Raw genomic sequence first — 16,847 nt, forward strand, 5'->3', positions numbered from 1 at the left:
GCCCTTGGTCTCTGCGTCCTGTGAAAATGAAAGGCTGTATGCATAGAGATTTAACTCTAAAATTTGGTGAAGGTCTTTCTGCCAGGAGTGTTCTTCCGTTGAAAGCAGCAGAGAGGACTGTGACTGGAGTGCCATCACAGTCATAGGTAAAGTAAAGTAATTTCTTCAGCCTCACGAATCCAGAAAGGTTTTGCTGTCTCTGAGTAATCAAAGAGGTACACCACAGTGGCTACTTGCTGGGTTCATATATTCCACAGTATTGCTTTTACTATAGCTAGGTCAAAGACATAGAATGCCTATTTGCTGAGCTCTAAAAAGTAGTTTTGCAAACTGGAAAATTATGTTTGTAAAAAAATCACAGAACTCATTGTAGATAGAAACAATCTTATTTAATTAATGTAATATGATTAAACAACTTTATTAAATAGTTATACTGTGTAACAACAATATGTGTGTGTTCATATGGGATCAAAAAGAGATATCAAGAATTTTGAATATGGAAAACGTTGTCTTCCTTTTTTCAGTCAAGATTATACTCAAATGTATATCAAACTCCATGGTGACAAGAATTTCAAAATATTCCATCAAATATGCTCATAAATGCTTTTGTTTCTTCATCTGAAGGACTCACACTGGAATTGAAACACACAAAATAGATTGTTTACTGTTATTTTTTTAGTATGGAATTAGTATACAGAACTCTCTGGGAAAACAGATGACTAGTAAGCTAATGCTTGCCAGTGTTCTAGCTCAATAGACAGTATTCTGTTAAATTGAATGCTTTTAATATTACATTGTAGTGTATACAATGTAATTACATAAAAGAGGTACATGAATATAGTGTTGTGGGAACATAAATCATGTTATTTACTTTCAGTGATATTCTTTCTGATGGATATGATAGCTATTGCAAATTCCTTAAGTAACCCCTTCCAAGACACCAGACTGAATACCAGATGTACAACCCTTTTTTGTGGTTGTTTGCGACCGTAAAAAAGGATCCAGGCATGTACAAAAGATATTTTGCATGTCACTGAATCGCTAAATAGCGTTTATGACTCTCGCTATTAGGAAGGGGCGTGCCCTTTGTGAGTGTATGCAAAAATGTTTTTAAGAGCAGGCAGTGGTCCCAGTTTTTTTTAAATGCATCCTGTTTTCCTTTAAGGAAAAGAGGCTCCATTTAAAAACAAGCATTTGCATAGCCAATAGTTCTCGCCTTTGGGACCTTATAAGTGTGCGGCTAGGCAGCACATTATCAGCTGTGGAACAACAAGCAGGTGGGTTTACTTAAATTCCCGCACTGAAACCTGCTCCCACTTATAAAGTAGCTGTATTAGCCTTTTAACATGTGACAGGAGGATTGGGCACCAATAGAACACTGGCCCGGTGCATGCTGAGGGTATCATTTGGAGGATTAGTGTGACCAGCACTGGTAAGACTACTACAAGGGCCCAAATATAGAATAAATTGTATGACAAGACTGTGGTGATATCTGATGTTCCAGGAGAAAATTGAAACAAGACTGTACAAATATACCTGTATGTACCTGACTGATCTTATAGCTCGCTAAGGGACGGGGCCTCAAAATATGAACTCTAAACCCTGTATTGACCCTCCGGTACTATTTTTGTGAAGATGGAGATTACGTGCTTTTTTTAAAAATGAGTAAGTAATAAAGTTGAAAAAAGTATAAAAAACAAAACCTTACATTTCATACATAATAAACACAACAAATAGAGGAGTATCGCTGTCCTTGTGTAAATGACAGATGAACCATAGCTGCGTATGAACATCTAGCGTGCCCATGCTGTAGCTGTCAGTCAGTCAGTCTCGCGGCGCTGTAGGGGCTAGTACGGGAAGCCGCTGGAGTTCTAGTCAGTTCAGAGCTTTGGAATGGACCACAAGCATGTACTTGCTATCGCAGTCAGGACAGGACTGAGACTGAAAGCTGCCTTGCGATCTGCTGTAAAATAACATCTCTATAATTCATGATACACTAAGCAAGCATAGCGAGTGGGCAGAGCCCAGAGAGCGCCCTGGACAAAACCACATTTGGTGCCCCTCCCATTCACCCTCTTCAACTGTCTGTGGTGAAAATAACGAGGTGACCCCTGCACGTCCCTGCGCAGTGGTATCGCCCTGTGTTGCGTCAGCAAAGTCCATAAATAAAGTTGGGTCGGGGAAGCAATTCAGTTTTGCACGACCATGTTAACAAGCAACCAAAGTGCATGGCTATTCCTTGGAGTCCCAGGGCGCCCAGCCATAAGACATGACAGCCACTGACTTCCTGTATTTTATTTTCAGCTGAGTTTGATAGCTGCTAGCATTTGGAGGCTGTTGTACAACTGAACATTTCCGTCCCTAGCCTCATTTTAAATGTAATGTATATTGCCATGGCAGCGATTGGATCCGTGCATGGGGCAAGGCAGGCATCTGCAAGAACGCCGCTATGGTGGAATCACAGAGCATTTTCGGTAATCATTATTGAATGTGGAGGGCTTTGCAAGAATGTTCGATAATTATTAGAAAATACACGTAAATGTTTTTCATATAATTATGGCCTTTTTACCGAAAATACTTTTTACACACAGAATGCGGAAACGCCAAGCAGATGTGGCGGCTGCTGCCTACGTCATAGAATGTAAGGGTCGTTTCAATCTACCATTAAACTAGAATCATGTCCGGCCACTGCACTTCCAGTGGTGAATAACAGGGTGCACTGATGTCGCACTTCGAAGCCACAACGGGTCTAACAAAAGAGGAACTAGAGACGATACGCATTCTCGTTTGGGGTTAAGTGGAACATATTCCACACAGAGCGATGTAGAAAGTAGAGGTGTAAACGTGCGGGAGCAAATAAAACATCAGACTGCAAAGCCCCTTAATCGTCAAACCCTGTTGAAAAGAACGCAGAGATGAACAAGCCTGCGAGTAGTGCGCGCGTGCTGCATTCCCTCACGTGTTATCAACAGCATGAGAAAACAAGTAGTGCTCATGCACGCGCTGCTCGGCTGCCAGAAATGGCAAAACTACACAGGGGGTGAGGGTAGAGAGGGGAAGAGACAGGCAAATGCCAACAAGCGCAGCCACACTAATTACAAACAGATGGCCCCTGCACGCCTCTGCTCGCTCCCCCAAAGTGGAAGCCGCCACATGCACGAGTGTGAGGAAAAGTGCTGACCGATTTTATCTCCTAGAGCAGCGCGCTGCACTAGACTCTACCTAAAAAGCAAAAAACAATGATTTATTTAAAAAGCAGTCACAGAAATGGTGGTCTGCTGACCCCAGCAGGCCACCATCCCTGTGCGTGCTAGCCATTACCAATGGGGTCACAAATTTTGCTTGCCTCATGAATATTGATGAGGCATGCAATTTGCGACCCTATTGGGAATCGCAAACAGTGTCTGAGACACTGTTGTACATTCATGTTTGCGAGTCGCAAATTGCGAGTCACAATTCGGCACAATTTGCGACTTGCTAAAGTGAATGGGCGTACATCTCACCCTGGGTCCGAAAATTAGCACTATCTTGTCACTTGTGCTAAATGGTGTAGTTTGGCTAACATCTCACGACTACACTGGCAGTCAAAAGGCAATGAAAGTAGAGGACGCAGCCAAAAGTAAAACTTAAAAAATTATCCTTTTATAAGTAGAGTCATCTGAAATCTGTGGCTGCTATTGTATCAATTAGAAATAATATTCCTAAAAGGTAAGTATCTTGGGGCCAGATGTAGGTCGGCAAATACCGGTCGGTAACGGGCGATTTCGGCCGTTACCAACCGGTATTTGCTAATGGAGATGTAGGGGCCTTAAAACATACAGAATCGGTATATTTACCGAATCGGTAAATACAGATGTAGTTGGCACTGAAAACAGTGCCATAGGCCATTAACGATTCGTTATTTACCATGTAATACTATTGCATGGTAAATAACGAATTCTAGTGTGAATGCACATCTGTGCACGTACACCTGTGCCATGTGGCACACATACATGCCCCAAGGGCATGTATGTGTGTCACATTGCACACAAGCCACAAACAGGGGTGCTACAGGGTGTCAAAGTGACACCCTGTCCCCCTTGGCAATTCGGTAATTTTACAGATTCTGTAATTACCGAATCGGTATTTGCCATTGAATTCTATGGGCTGCAAGGCCCATAGGAATCAATGACATCGGTAAATACCAAATCCTACCGATTCGGTATTTTTTACCGAAAAATTACCTACATTAGATTTACCGATTCATGAATACCGAATTGGTAAAATTCGGTATTTATGAATTGGTAAATCTAATTTACCTACATCGGGTCCTTGGTCTTCTAATGAATACCCACTCCGTCAGCTTCCTTACCCAAAGCATCTTCAAAGAATGAAGGTTGAGTATACCACAATAAGTAAGGAAGCATTAGATGGGCATAATTCCTCAGAGAAAAGGCAATATTGTTTTGGAAAAGAATGATCTGAGGACTACATTGCGATTCTGCAGACGGCCTGAATAGAACAGGGGAGGTAGTCATTGTTCCTCTAGTAGAAGGGGAGAAACATTCCTTGAGAATGGGCTTACAAGCCAGCTTATAACAATGAATTAGTAGGTAAGCTCCAAAATCCTTAACCAGGATATTGTCCAATGTAAAGGGTCCTTTAGATGTAATGGTTCAAAGCCCTTCAAGAATCGAATCTTTAACCTTTTACTTTTTCTTTGGATTGATGAGTAGGAACAATGATAAAGAAACAAAACTTTTGCCATCACGTATGGGAGGGCTGAAGAACCATCCAGTTATTGGAGAAGGTGCTAAAGGGTGGAAATGCAGGGGCGTGTCCAAGATGGCGACCTCAACAGAGAGGTTCTGCGCTGCTCTGTCTCGGACCGCTGAAACATCCTGTATTTATGTGCATCCTTGGGCCCCGATCACACACAGGCTGCAAGCGCTAAACTACTGACAGCCTGACTTAGGGAGAAAAATCATCAGCCATCGAGAGCAGAGACGAGCGGTGAGGACCTGTGCTGCCGATGTGGAACTCTACGACGGGGCCTGCCCGCAGTAGCCAGCAACACCCGGAGCCAAGACGCACGTTGTCCTGGACTTCCGAGGCATGCTGACTCAAGTTGCTTGGCAAGGATTGTTTCTGCTGACTTGCACATGAATTACTAGCACTGAATCACCAGCAGCCTGCCTGTGTGGGGAAAAGATTCTGCAACGGCCAAAAGCAGTGATGAATGGTGCGGTTTTGCACTGCAGAATTGGAGCCTGGTGGTGGGACACGCCCGCGAAGCCCTGAAGCAACTGGATCTGGAACGAATGCCGACCCGAACACCAATGGTGCGCGAGATTCGAGCTAAATGCCGGAGATCGAGGCTGACGGTGTAGAGCTTGTAGAGCCCCCACCGGTGATCAGGGATATCACCGCTGCAGCTCCCGTGGTTGGGGCACAGCCCTAAAAATGGCAGTGAGAAGTGGCAGGTCAGACCCCAGCGCAAATAGCTTTGCATAACGCCAAAGCCCAGATATTGCACTGCAGAGGTCATGGGCCATGGGAACTGCCTGTAGACCCAGACACTCAGAGGTGCGCTGGAGTGGGTCTGGACCCAATGAGGAGGGAACCGCTCAGGCCCCCAAATATCCGATGGAGTGCTGCGGTGTGCTTGGGCTCCAACTTGGAGGATCTGACCAGAGCCTGTGGGTACCTGCACGGCATTGTGACACTCCCGGCCCCTACCTGTGGGACCTCGTGGATGCGGTGGACCGGGGCATTGAGTGGTGGGATTCATCCCGGACACGGGGATCAGAGACACACAGCTACCGACCTGGTCTATACAGGAGGGGTCGCCCGGTGCCTTAAACATTGCAGGCGGGCCTTGGTTGGCCAGTCTTCTGGGCGGATGGAGCAGCCCAGAAATACCGCTGTGGCTCGCACGTCAAGATGGGCTTGAGAACTGTGTCAAAAAGGCTATTAAAATTTTCGCCAACTGTTGCCATACTGCGGCGACTTGAAATCTGCTTTGAAACAACAGCCTAGATCCCTGTTGAACATTGTTGTGAGCATGCTGGCATGACCCATAGAGGAGATTAATTAACACCGCAAAGCAGATCTACATCTTGGAATGCAGAAGTCACCCCAACGCAATATCACCCGAGTCACAGCACCATTGTATGCACACAAAGCGGAGGAACCTGGTCCTATAAAAGGGGGCACTCAATTGCCATGGCACACCATAAAGCCACAGCAACATCTGGCGTTTGCCTTCTTGGTTCTCCTACTGCCCACCCATAATGAAAATGGGCAGAACCAAATCAGAGAAACCTCAAATGCAAGCGGGGGTCACGTCCGATTCAGTGGACAGTTCGTTGGAGACAGCCCCCACAACAGGACAACACCCGGGACCAAGACTTGACAAAACAGATCACTTTGAAACAATCATGGCAGACATATTGGACATTAAATCTATCCTAGGCCCCAAAATTGACTCACTCTATACTGAGATGGACCTCCTGCGAGAGGATCAAAAACATCTAAAAGAACAGGTTGAAAATTCCGAATCAACTCTGAGAGCACGGTAAAGGAAACGGAATACCAGCTTAAGCTTCTACAAAAGGAGGTGGGATACCAACATGACAGGGTGGAGGACCAGGAGGGCATATCAGGTAGGAACAACGTCCGTATAGTAGGTCTCCCAGAATGGTCAGAAGGCCAAAATATGGAACTGTATTTGGAGCTGTGGTTCATAGACACGATTATGCAAGGCAAGCATTCTACATTTTTCTCAGTGGAAAGAGCACACAGGGTAGCTGGAGGCTCTCCGTGCCCGGGGGCCCCACCGTGTCCGATGGTGGCTCGCCGTTTCAATTATCGTGACAGAGACCACATCCTTCAGGTTACATGAGCACGCAGACTGTGGACAATCGAAAATGCCACGATCAGTATTTACCCGGACTACACCTTGGCGGTACAACACCGTAGATCCTCCTTCCTCGCAATAAAAAAAGCCTGCGTGAACATAACATAAAATATGCACTGCAATTCCCGGCCTCCCTGCAAATTCAACATATTGGCAAGACCAACTTTTGCACTACACCTGAAGCAGCTTGGGTCGCGATGGGGCAAAATGACCTGGCCAGCACTAGGGATTCGGCCCCAAAACCCCACGGGCCATGGCAGACACACAGGAGGCATGGGCAGCGCTCTGTACACTGCCCATGGGGTCCCACCAAGGCGCAAGCAGAAAAGGAGAGAGCACAAGCAGTGCAGAATGAGACTCACTATGCTGCACTTAACTCTGCCCCTTCCTCTGGCTCTTAGCCCAACAATACACCGGAGGACACCTCTTATTTTAGAGACTCACAGATGGCAGCCCTAGAAGCGGGTGGTCCGGACATCATGTCGCGGATGGCAGATGACCTCATGCAACAGTGATTATACAGGTTTTATAATGTTTTGTGTAAATGTGAGAACTGCTGGGTGCAGGTGCCCTGATTCCCCCTGCCTCAGCGCAGCTAAGTGGATCACGCTGGGGCCCAGAGCAGTAACTTATGCAGGTGGGCATACTGGAACTATTTGTAGACTCTGCCCCTCACTTTACCACTCACTTTAACAGGCTGTTATAGATTTAGGGCCTCATTTATGAGGCCTCTTGAGCCGCCAGAGCATCACTTTTTGTGACATTCCCTGGTGCAGAAGCCTGCATGATATTTATCAGACAGCAATAAGCCACTTTTTTGGGCATTTTGCTGCCTGATAACTATTGGTCCCTTTAACGCAGCTTTCTGCGTTAAAGGGGCATGCAATGGGTGTTGCTGGGGGCGTTCCCAGCAGCATCCATGGCTTTTTGACACTGCCCCATATTTAGGACAAATCGTGAATCTGAGGCAGTGCCAAAAACGTACACCTCCCCAGGGTAGGTGTAAGGGAGGCACGAGGATAAATATCTTTATTTCTCCTCGTTCTTCCTTTTTCCATGTGTGCTGCATTCTGCAGTACACATAGAAAGAGGAAAAAGCCTCTTGTGATCTTTTTTGTACAGGAAGGTTTGCCTTCCTGTACAAAAATAATCATCCCCGCAACGCAGGCACCCTTGCACCATGGTGCAAAGGTGCCTGCCTTAGCGCGCGGCAGCCCATAGGGCGCCGGCTCAGGGAAAAGGACGGGAATGTGTTGTGTTTGATAGTTGCAGCATATTCTTGTCATTTTCTTTAGCTGTAGGGCAGCACAGCAGGAAGGCCTGCTGTGCTGCCCTATGGCCAAACCTCATAAATGAGGACCTTAGTATTTGTAAACTACTGCAATATCCTGTGTGAGGTGGGATTTTTCTGTTCTTTTTTAGAAATATATTCTTTTATGCTTATTTAGTCATGTATTGCAGCTAAGTGCGGATGGCTTGTTGCCTGCTGGTGATAGGGCCTGGGAGTGGAGTTGGGGAATGTTTTCAGTTAAAATGCTTAATCCTTGCCCAAACATAGTAGCCTTGAGCCCTCTTTCTCTATAGCCTCAAATAAAGCATGTGAAGCGGTGTCCATCAGTGTGCACCTCACCCCCAGAATACCTTTAAAGCAATGCTAGTTTATCGTCCTCCAGGGCCTAGAGGCACGTTTTTGGACTCGCTCAGCGTTCTGCTGGAAGAAGGGTTATGCGCAAACTCCTTCACGATCATGGGAGATTTTAACTTTTATTTGGAAGATGCCTTAGACACGAATAACAAAAGACTTATGGATCTCATGGGTGGAGGAGGGCTAGACCAAAGGGTGGTTGGCCCGTCACATATAGCAGGGCATACCCTGGATAATATTTTTTCCAACAACTCCGGCTTGGATATACTGGAAATTCTACCTCTTCCGTGGTCAGATCATGCAGCCATCATTTTCACGCTCTTTTCAGCTGTCTCATAACCAAGCCAATCCCAAGCCAAGGGAAAAGATTTCCGTACGGTCATGTAAAAATATAGATGGTGCTGAGATGGATAATTTCTTGACCTTGAATATCCCCAGATATCCAAAATGCTACTAATACATTGATTTTTATATTTTTGGGCGACTAGACCATTTCGATTGCCAAACAAATTTTGCGTGAAATGAAGTCAATTCTAACTTCCTTAATCTGGGGCAAATCTAGAGCCTGCGTAGCCCTCACGAAGCTCAATGCTCCAATCACAGAGGGGTGTTTGGGGGGCTCTTAACTATGAGAAATATTATGCAGCTGAACAATTGCAATGGCCGATGAGGTGATTAGCGAATCATAATATCTGGGGCATTTGTCACCATATAGCAACCAGACGACATTGCTGGAGTGGTTGGGCGGATCGAATGAGACGATCCCAAATAACCCAGATATTGTCTTAATCACCACACCACTTAGCTGCTGGGCTTGATATTTACAGACCACGCAATTACCCCAGCCTTACTCCCCAGGCCTACCTATAGGGGTACTCCCCAACTCACAAAGGGACATATGTCGTCTTGAAATGCCGAATTGTATACCGCAGGACTGGCGACCTTGGGGGGATCAATTCATCGATTCCACAGTCTGTGCATTCGAGACACTTGTAAAGGATTATGGACTATCCCCTGAATCATTCCTATGATACGCATTACTAACACAGCCCATATCCCAGACGTGGGGTACTAGACAAGCTGAGCCAAAAACCTCTGACATACTTCATACGCTCCTGACGCACAGCAAGGGTAGAAGAGCAAATACTATGCTAAATAACTCACTCAAACCAGACACCATAACCCTTATTGCTCCCCTCAGGGATTATTGGGATACCGCACTGCAGACCACATTAACCGATAAAGAATGGGCGCAAGGTTTATAATACCCAAAAATAATATCAATCAACACTTTAATCAAATTCACACAATTTAACTACTTACACCATACCTATTTAACCCCAATCAATCAATCAAAGTACTTGTAAAGCGCGCTACTTACCCGTGAGGGTCTCAAGACGCTGAGGGGACAGGGTGCCGCTACTGCTCGAAGAGCCAGGTCTTGAGGAGTCTTCTGAAGGCGAGCAGGTCCTGTATCTGCTGTAGGTGGGTAGGGAGGGTGTTCCAGGTCTTGGCGGCGAGGTAGGAGAAGGATCTGCCACCGGAGGTTGTTTGTTGGATGCGGGGGACAGCAGCGAGGGCGAGGCTGGCAGAGCAGAACTGGTAGATGGGGGTGTAGAAGCTGAGTCTGCTGTTAAGGTAGGCTGGTCCGGCGTTGTGGAGTGGTTTGTGTGCGTGGGTGAGGAGCTTGAAGGTGATCCTCTTGTCGAAGGGGAGCCAGTGTAGGTCTCTCAGGTGGGGGGTAATGTGGCTGCGGCGGGGGACGTTGACGATCAGTAGGGCAGAGGCGTTTTGGATGTGTTGTAGTCGTCATAGGTGTTTGTCTGGGATTCCTGCGTAGAGTGCGTTGCCGTAGTCCAGTCTGCTGCTGACGAGGGCCTGTGTCACCGTTCTTCTTGTTTCGGTCGGGATCTACTTGTAGATCCTGCGGAGCATGCGGAGGGTGTTGTAGCAGGAGGAGGAGGTGGCGCCGACCTGTTTAGACTTGGAGAGGGAGGAGTCGAGGATGAAACCCAGGTTGCGTGAATGGTCGGTGGGTGTCGGTACTGTTCCCAGTGTGGTCAGCCTCCAGGAGTCGTCCCAGGCTGAGGGGGGGGGTCCGAGGAAGAGTACCTCCGTCTTGTCCGAGTTCAGCTTCAGACGGCTGTTCCTCATCCAGTCGGCGACTGCCTTCATTACCTCGTGGAGGTTGGTTTTGACAGTGTGCAGGTCCTTGGTGAGGGAGAGGATGAGCTGGGTGTCATCGGCATAGGAGATGATGTTGAGGTCGTGCTGGCGGGCCACTTGGGCGAGTGGGGCCATGTAGATGTTAAACAGCGTCGGGCTGAGGGATGAGCACTGGGGGACACCGCAGATGATGTCGGTGGCCTAGGATCGGAAGGGCGGGAGGTGGATGCTCTGGGTTCTGCCGGTGAGGAAGGACGTGGTCCAGTCAAGGACCTTCTCTTGTATTCTGGCTTCTAGGAGGCGTGTCTTTAGAGTGCGATGGCAGACCGTGTCGAAGGCGGCTGACAGGTCCAGGAGGATGAGGGCTGATGTTTCGCCGTTGTCTAGTTGGTGCCTGATGTAGTCTGTGGCGGCGATGAGGGCTGTCTCGGTGCTGTGGTTGCGTCTGAATCCGGACTGGGACGGGTCTAAGATGTTGTTGTCTTCCAGGTGGCGGGCCAGTTGCATGTTGATGAATTTCACGATGACCTTCGCCGGGAACGGGAGCAAGGAGATGGGCCGGAAGTTCTTGAGGTCCTTGGGGTTCGCCTTGGGCTTCATTAGGAGGGCATTGATTTCGGCGTGTTTCCAGCTTTCCGGGAATGTCGCTGTTTCGAAGGATATGTTGATGACCTTCCGTAGTTGGGGTACGATGGCAGCGTCTGCTTTGTTGAATACGTGGTGTGGGCATGGGTCTGACGGAGATCATGAGTGGATGGAGTTCATGACCTTGCATGTCTCGTCGTCATTGACGTTGGACCAGGAGGTCAGGCGGTTGGTGCTGGTGGTGTTCACAGAGGAGGTGGGGTCTGGCGTAGTCGGGACGGTCATGGTGTTGAAGCTGTCATGGATGTCAGCGATCTTGCGGTGGAAGAAGATGGCTAGTGAGTTGCACAGTTCTTGTGAGGGCGGTATGTCGTTGGCGTTGGCGCTGGGGTTGGAGAGTTCCTTTACGATGCTGAAGAGCTCTTTGCTGTTGTGTGCATTGTTTTCCAGGTGGTTTTTGAAGGAGGATCTCTTGCCTAATCTGATGAGGTGGTGATGTCTGCGGTTGGCGTCCTTGTGGGCTGCGTGGTTGTCCAGAGTGCGTTCATGGAGCCATATCTTCTCCAGTTTCCGTCATGCGAGTTTGGAGGCCTGCAGCTCGTCGGTAAACCAGGTGGCTCTCTTGCTGGCGTGGTTGTTGGAGGGTTTCTTGAGTGGGGCGAGGGTGTTGGTGCAGTCGTCGATCCACTGTCTGAGTTTGTGGGCTGCGATGTCTGGGATGGTAGGGTCGGTGGGTGGGTTTTGGGCAAGGGTGGTGATCAGCTGGTCTTCGGTGACTTTGCTCCAGCAGCTGCGAGGTAGCTGTTGGGTGCGGTGGTGCTTGGTTGGTTTTTGAAGGTGAAATGGATGCAGTGGTGGTCGGTCCAGTGGAGTTCGGTGGTGTGGTTGAAGGTGACGTGGGTGCCTGTGGAGAAGATGGGGTCCAGCGTGTGGCCGGTGGCGTGGGTGGGTGCGGTGACGAGTTGTCTGAGGACGAGGTTGGCGAGGTTGGCGATCAGGGTGGTGGAGTTGGCGTCGCTGTTGTTCTTGAGGTGGAAATTCAGGACCCTGAGGAGGATGTAGTCCGTGGAGGCGAGTGCGTGGGTGCGGGCGAGGTTGGCGATGGAGTCGCTGAATTGAGCTAGGGGTCCGGGTGGTCTGTAGATGAGTGTTCCTCCGAGGGTGGTGTTGGGGTCGGTGTGGATCCGGAAGTGCAGGTGTTCGGCGGTGTTGAGGGTGTCGTCTGCGTGGGTGGTGACCTTGATGGTGGACTTGTGGACGATGGCTATTCCTCCTCCAATTCCGTTGGCGCGATCCCTGTGGGTGATCTTGTAGCCATCTGGAATGGCTATGGCGATGTGGGGCGCCGAGGAGTCGTTCCAGCAGGTCTCGGTCAGGAAGGCCACGTCTGGGGCGGAGGTGTCAAGCAGATCCGAGAGCTCGGCAGCGTGTGTGTGTGCGGAGCGGGTGTTGAGGAGTATGCAGCGGAGGTGGTTGGGTCCAGTCCTTGTGGGTTTGGTGGTTCTGTCGCAGGTGAACCTGCAGGTGTGGCAGGAGAAACGTCCGTGAGTCCATTTCGGGGCGGCTTGGAAGCAGGTGTGGTTTCGGCCGGCGTTGAGTGCGTGGAGGGTTATGGTGTCGTAGCACAGTCTGGTGTTGTGGCATTCGCGGGGTCCAGGGGTTCAGGGGTTCTGGCGCTGGGCGCGGTCCAGGCGCGGACGGGCGCAGACGGGGTTGCCTTTGGCGCAACAGCGGCGCACCCGCTGCGCACGTCCGCTGTGCGGCCCCTGCGCAGCCTCCATAAGAGGGGGATAGGGAGGGAGGAGCAGCTGGGAGGCGGGAGCGGTGTGGCCAATATGGAGCAGGGGGGCGGGCCGCAGGGATGCAGCCGCAGGAAAGGATCGGGAAACGTCGGGAAACGGCGGGAACCAGCGGGCGGCAGGAAGCTTGACACGAGGCAGCTGGCAGCCGTGTGGTGGCGTGGGGAGCGACCTGCCTCCAAGCAAGGTCAAAGACTAGCCAGGCCTTACGAGGGCTCCCGCGACATCTGTCCTTGCTGCCGAGGCACCAGAGCCACGTTCCTACACATGGTGTGGGACTGTCCAAATATACAAAAATATTAATACATTTATGGACTTGGCACTCAGACTGCCTAAACGTAGACTTGCATAAACAAAAGGATTCTATCAATGTGTGATGGTGATTATTTATATTACATTTTTATTATTTTTCAGTGTATAGTGTGGTACTAGGCTCTCTCTTAGATCCTAGTACCACACTATACACAGAAAAATAATAAAAATTTAATATAAATAATCACCATCACACATTGATAGAATCCTTTTTTGTTTATGCAATTCTACTAGGAGGGTGATTCTATCATTACCTCTACACTTCCTCTATTGTTTTGGAGTAAACGTAGACTTGCCATGACGTGAAAATCGAACAAAACCACCATGTACACATACATGTCCCACAGATCTTAAGACAGTGCTAATCGCAGAACACTCACAACTACAGGATACTGCGTAGACTCAAAATATAGGTGCTAACCCCCCAGAGTGGCAGAAATATGTAACATATGTATAATCGAAACTCCGCCAATACGAACACAATGGCATTGCTCCACAGAAGTGACTCCCCTTGGCAACATACCGCCATAGACTTCCGTCTAAACCAATCCCAATCTGAACCAGTTAGTTGCTTCAACACCTCAACCTTGTGTGCCTCCCCCCCCATGCTCATGCACAAACACAACTGGTCACAGGCCTTGAGCTCCTCCCGAGCCCATTTATCCTAAGATCTAACCCCCCTTCCCACAGCACATCCGTCAGGTGACCCCCCATGCAATACAGCGCAACGTATCAAGCACGTAGGGGGGGAATTACATAATTACGTAAATATAGGCAGTTGAACAGATACACATATACGTATATACTAAAGTATATACAAGAGGTCTTGAATGCTGACCTAAATACGAAATTGGTAGTATTTCACTATCAGGACATGCCACACACATCAGGACATGTCCCACCTTTCACATACACTGCACCCTGCCGACAGGGGTACCTTGGGCCTACCTAAGTGGTGCTGCACATGTAAGAAGAGGGAAGATTAGGGCCTGGCAGGTGGGTGCACTAGCCAAATCGACAGAGCAATACTAGACTGCACACAGGCTCTGCAATAGCAAACCTGAGTTACCCTTTCATGGCTACTCGTGTGGATGGCACAATCAGTGCTGCAGGCCCATTAGTAGCATTTGGTTTACAGGCCCTGACACACTCAGTGCACTTTACTAGGGGCTTACCAGTAAATCAAATATGCCAGTAATGGAGACAGCAATCCATGATAACATTTTACAACAGGAGCACATGCACTTAAACACTGAACAGCAGTGAGAAAGTTCGCAGAGATACTAAACCACCAAAAACAGAGTCAAAACCTGGAGGTCAGAAAGCAAAAAAGACAGGGAAAACAGATCAGGTTCCAGACAAGCAAATTAGGTGTACCAAATTGGGAAAAAGACTGAGCTCTGCAACATGCAAAAGTAAAAATGTTCTATAGGCAAGGCTGCCATGGGAGATAGCAACTCAAGTACAGAAGAAGAGGTGCCACATTTCACATAGTGCCCAGGGGCCTTAACAGGTGTGTGTATTCACTTTCTTCACTCCAGGGCACTTAGGTATTGCAGAAGGAGCTGCAGACACTTGTGCGTCCCCTTTTGTAATACAGATCTCATGGGCGCACATGCAACACTGGCTTTGTTCCTAAGGGGCGTTCACTCATTTACATGGATTCCCATACAAACTAGGAAAGTACTTTACCTTTGTGCAAGTGCCATATTATAGACACCCATGCTGAGGCAAAGGAGTTGTCAGGGGAATGCTGACTGTGCAACACAAACAGGTGGTACAGAGTTACTGCACCACCGAGGGCCACCCTTGGGGGTTCCAGGACACCCCCACGCCGCACAGCCACCAGCTGTAGGCGCAGCTCTCCCCCAGCGCCACAGGTCCATCCCTGACCTCACGTGCCCCTCGCTGCTGCTCGCTATTTTCGCCCGTTTTTTTCCCGCTTGTTTGCCCCTCTGTGCCCAGCTCTCAGTGTCCTGTATTTCTACTGTTATTTACTGTTTAGTGCTTCTTTTTTGTAAGTAGGATTATTGCGCCTTGTATTTTTGTCACGGTTTCCCTAGTGTGATCTCCCTCCGCTCCCCGCTTCCCGCCGCTGCTCCCTCATGGCCCCGCCCCTTTTCATTTCTGTCAACCCCATTGGCCCCCCGCTCCCGCCTCCCAGCTGCTCCTCCCTCCCACTTCGCCTTAAATGGAACCCGCGTGTACGCGCAGCGTTCATGCGCAGCGGGCGCGCCGATTGTGCGCCAAAAGCAAGGCCGTCTGCGCCTGGACCGCGCCCAGCGCCAGGACCCCTGGCCCCCGATGATGCCAGCCCACACGATGGACCTACGACGCCGCCACCCTCAACGCACTCAAACCCGACTGGAACCCTGCCTGCTACCGAGCCACCCCGAAACGCACCCACGGACCCTTCAGCTGCCAAGCCTGCAAATTCACCGGCCTCCAGACCTGCACCGCACCCAAAAGACCAGCCACCAGCAACAACCACCTCAAGTGCATCCTGCTCAACACCCGCTCCGTCCACAGACACGCCGTCGAACTTTGGAATCTGCTCGACACAACATCACCAGACGTCGCCTTCCTCATGGAAACCTGGATGAACGCCTCCTCAGCGCCCGAAATCGCCATAGCCATCCCGGACGGATACAAGATCACCCGGAGAGACCGAATCAACCAAACCGGAGGAGGCATCGCCATCGTACACAGGAACACCATCCGCATCTCGACCGACTCCAACGACACCTTCACCGCAGCCGAGCACCTCCACTTCCAGGTACACACCGACCCCAGGACCACCCTCAGAGGCACCCTCTTCTACAGGCCCCCGGGACCACGCACCCAATACAGCAAAGACATCGCAGACTTCATCAGCCCACACGCCCTCCCCTCCACTGACTACATCCTCCTAGGGGACCTCAACTTCCACCTGGAGAACACAAGGACTGCAACACCACCACCCTGCTGGACAACCTCGCCAACCTCGGACTCAAGCAACTGGTGAACACCCCCACCCACTACGCCGGCCACACGCTTGATCCCGTCTTCTCCTCCAGCAAGCACATCTCCTTCAGCCACTCCACCGGACTTCATTGGACGGATCACAGCTGCGTCCACTTCAGCTTCAGAAGAACCACGACCCACCACCACCCGCAACAGGTTCCTCGCAGGAGCTGGAGCAAGATCACCGTCGACCAGCTCACCACCTCCCTCAGCCTGAACCCTCCCGCCCGCGCAACGGACCCCAACGAAGCAGCCTGCACCTTCACACAGTGGCTCACCAACTGCGCCAACGACCTCGCTCCACTGAAGAACCCTCCCAGCAGACCCGGCAGCAAGAAAGCCTCCTGGTACACCGACGAACTCAAAACATCCAAGAAAAACTGCCGCACCCTCGAAAAAGCCTGGCGCCACGACCAGACCACAGAAAACATGACTGCCC

The 16,847-nt window shown here is 49.7% G+C and overlaps 1 protein-coding gene across 9 annotated transcripts in view; it reads right to left on the minus strand.

The window, feature by feature from the left end:
* Positions 1 to 399: 399 nt before the first annotated feature.
* The window catches only part of HFM1 (helicase for meiosis 1), a 4,349,684-nt gene continuing 4,333,236 nt past the window's right edge, over positions 400 to 16,847 (minus strand). For 4 of the 9 annotated variants that reach the window (XM_078646235.1, XM_078646224.1, XM_078646215.1 and 1 more), the window contains one exon: positions 408 to 632. In XM_078646235.1, coding sequence (XP_078502361.1) covers positions 572 to 632 — 61 coding nt within the window. In that variant the 3' untranslated portion in view covers positions 408 to 571. Of the gene's footprint in view, positions 633 to 16,847 lie in introns of all 9 variants that reach the window. The other 5 variants (XM_078646261.1, XM_078646269.1, XM_078646278.1 and 2 more) reach the window with 4 other exon arrangements.

The sequence above is a fragment of the Lissotriton helveticus genome, chromosome 1_1, assembly GCF_964261635.1.
Source record: "Lissotriton helveticus chromosome 1_1, aLisHel1.1, whole genome shotgun sequence".
Lineage (NCBI taxonomy): Eukaryota > Metazoa > Chordata > Amphibia > Caudata > Salamandridae > Lissotriton > Lissotriton helveticus.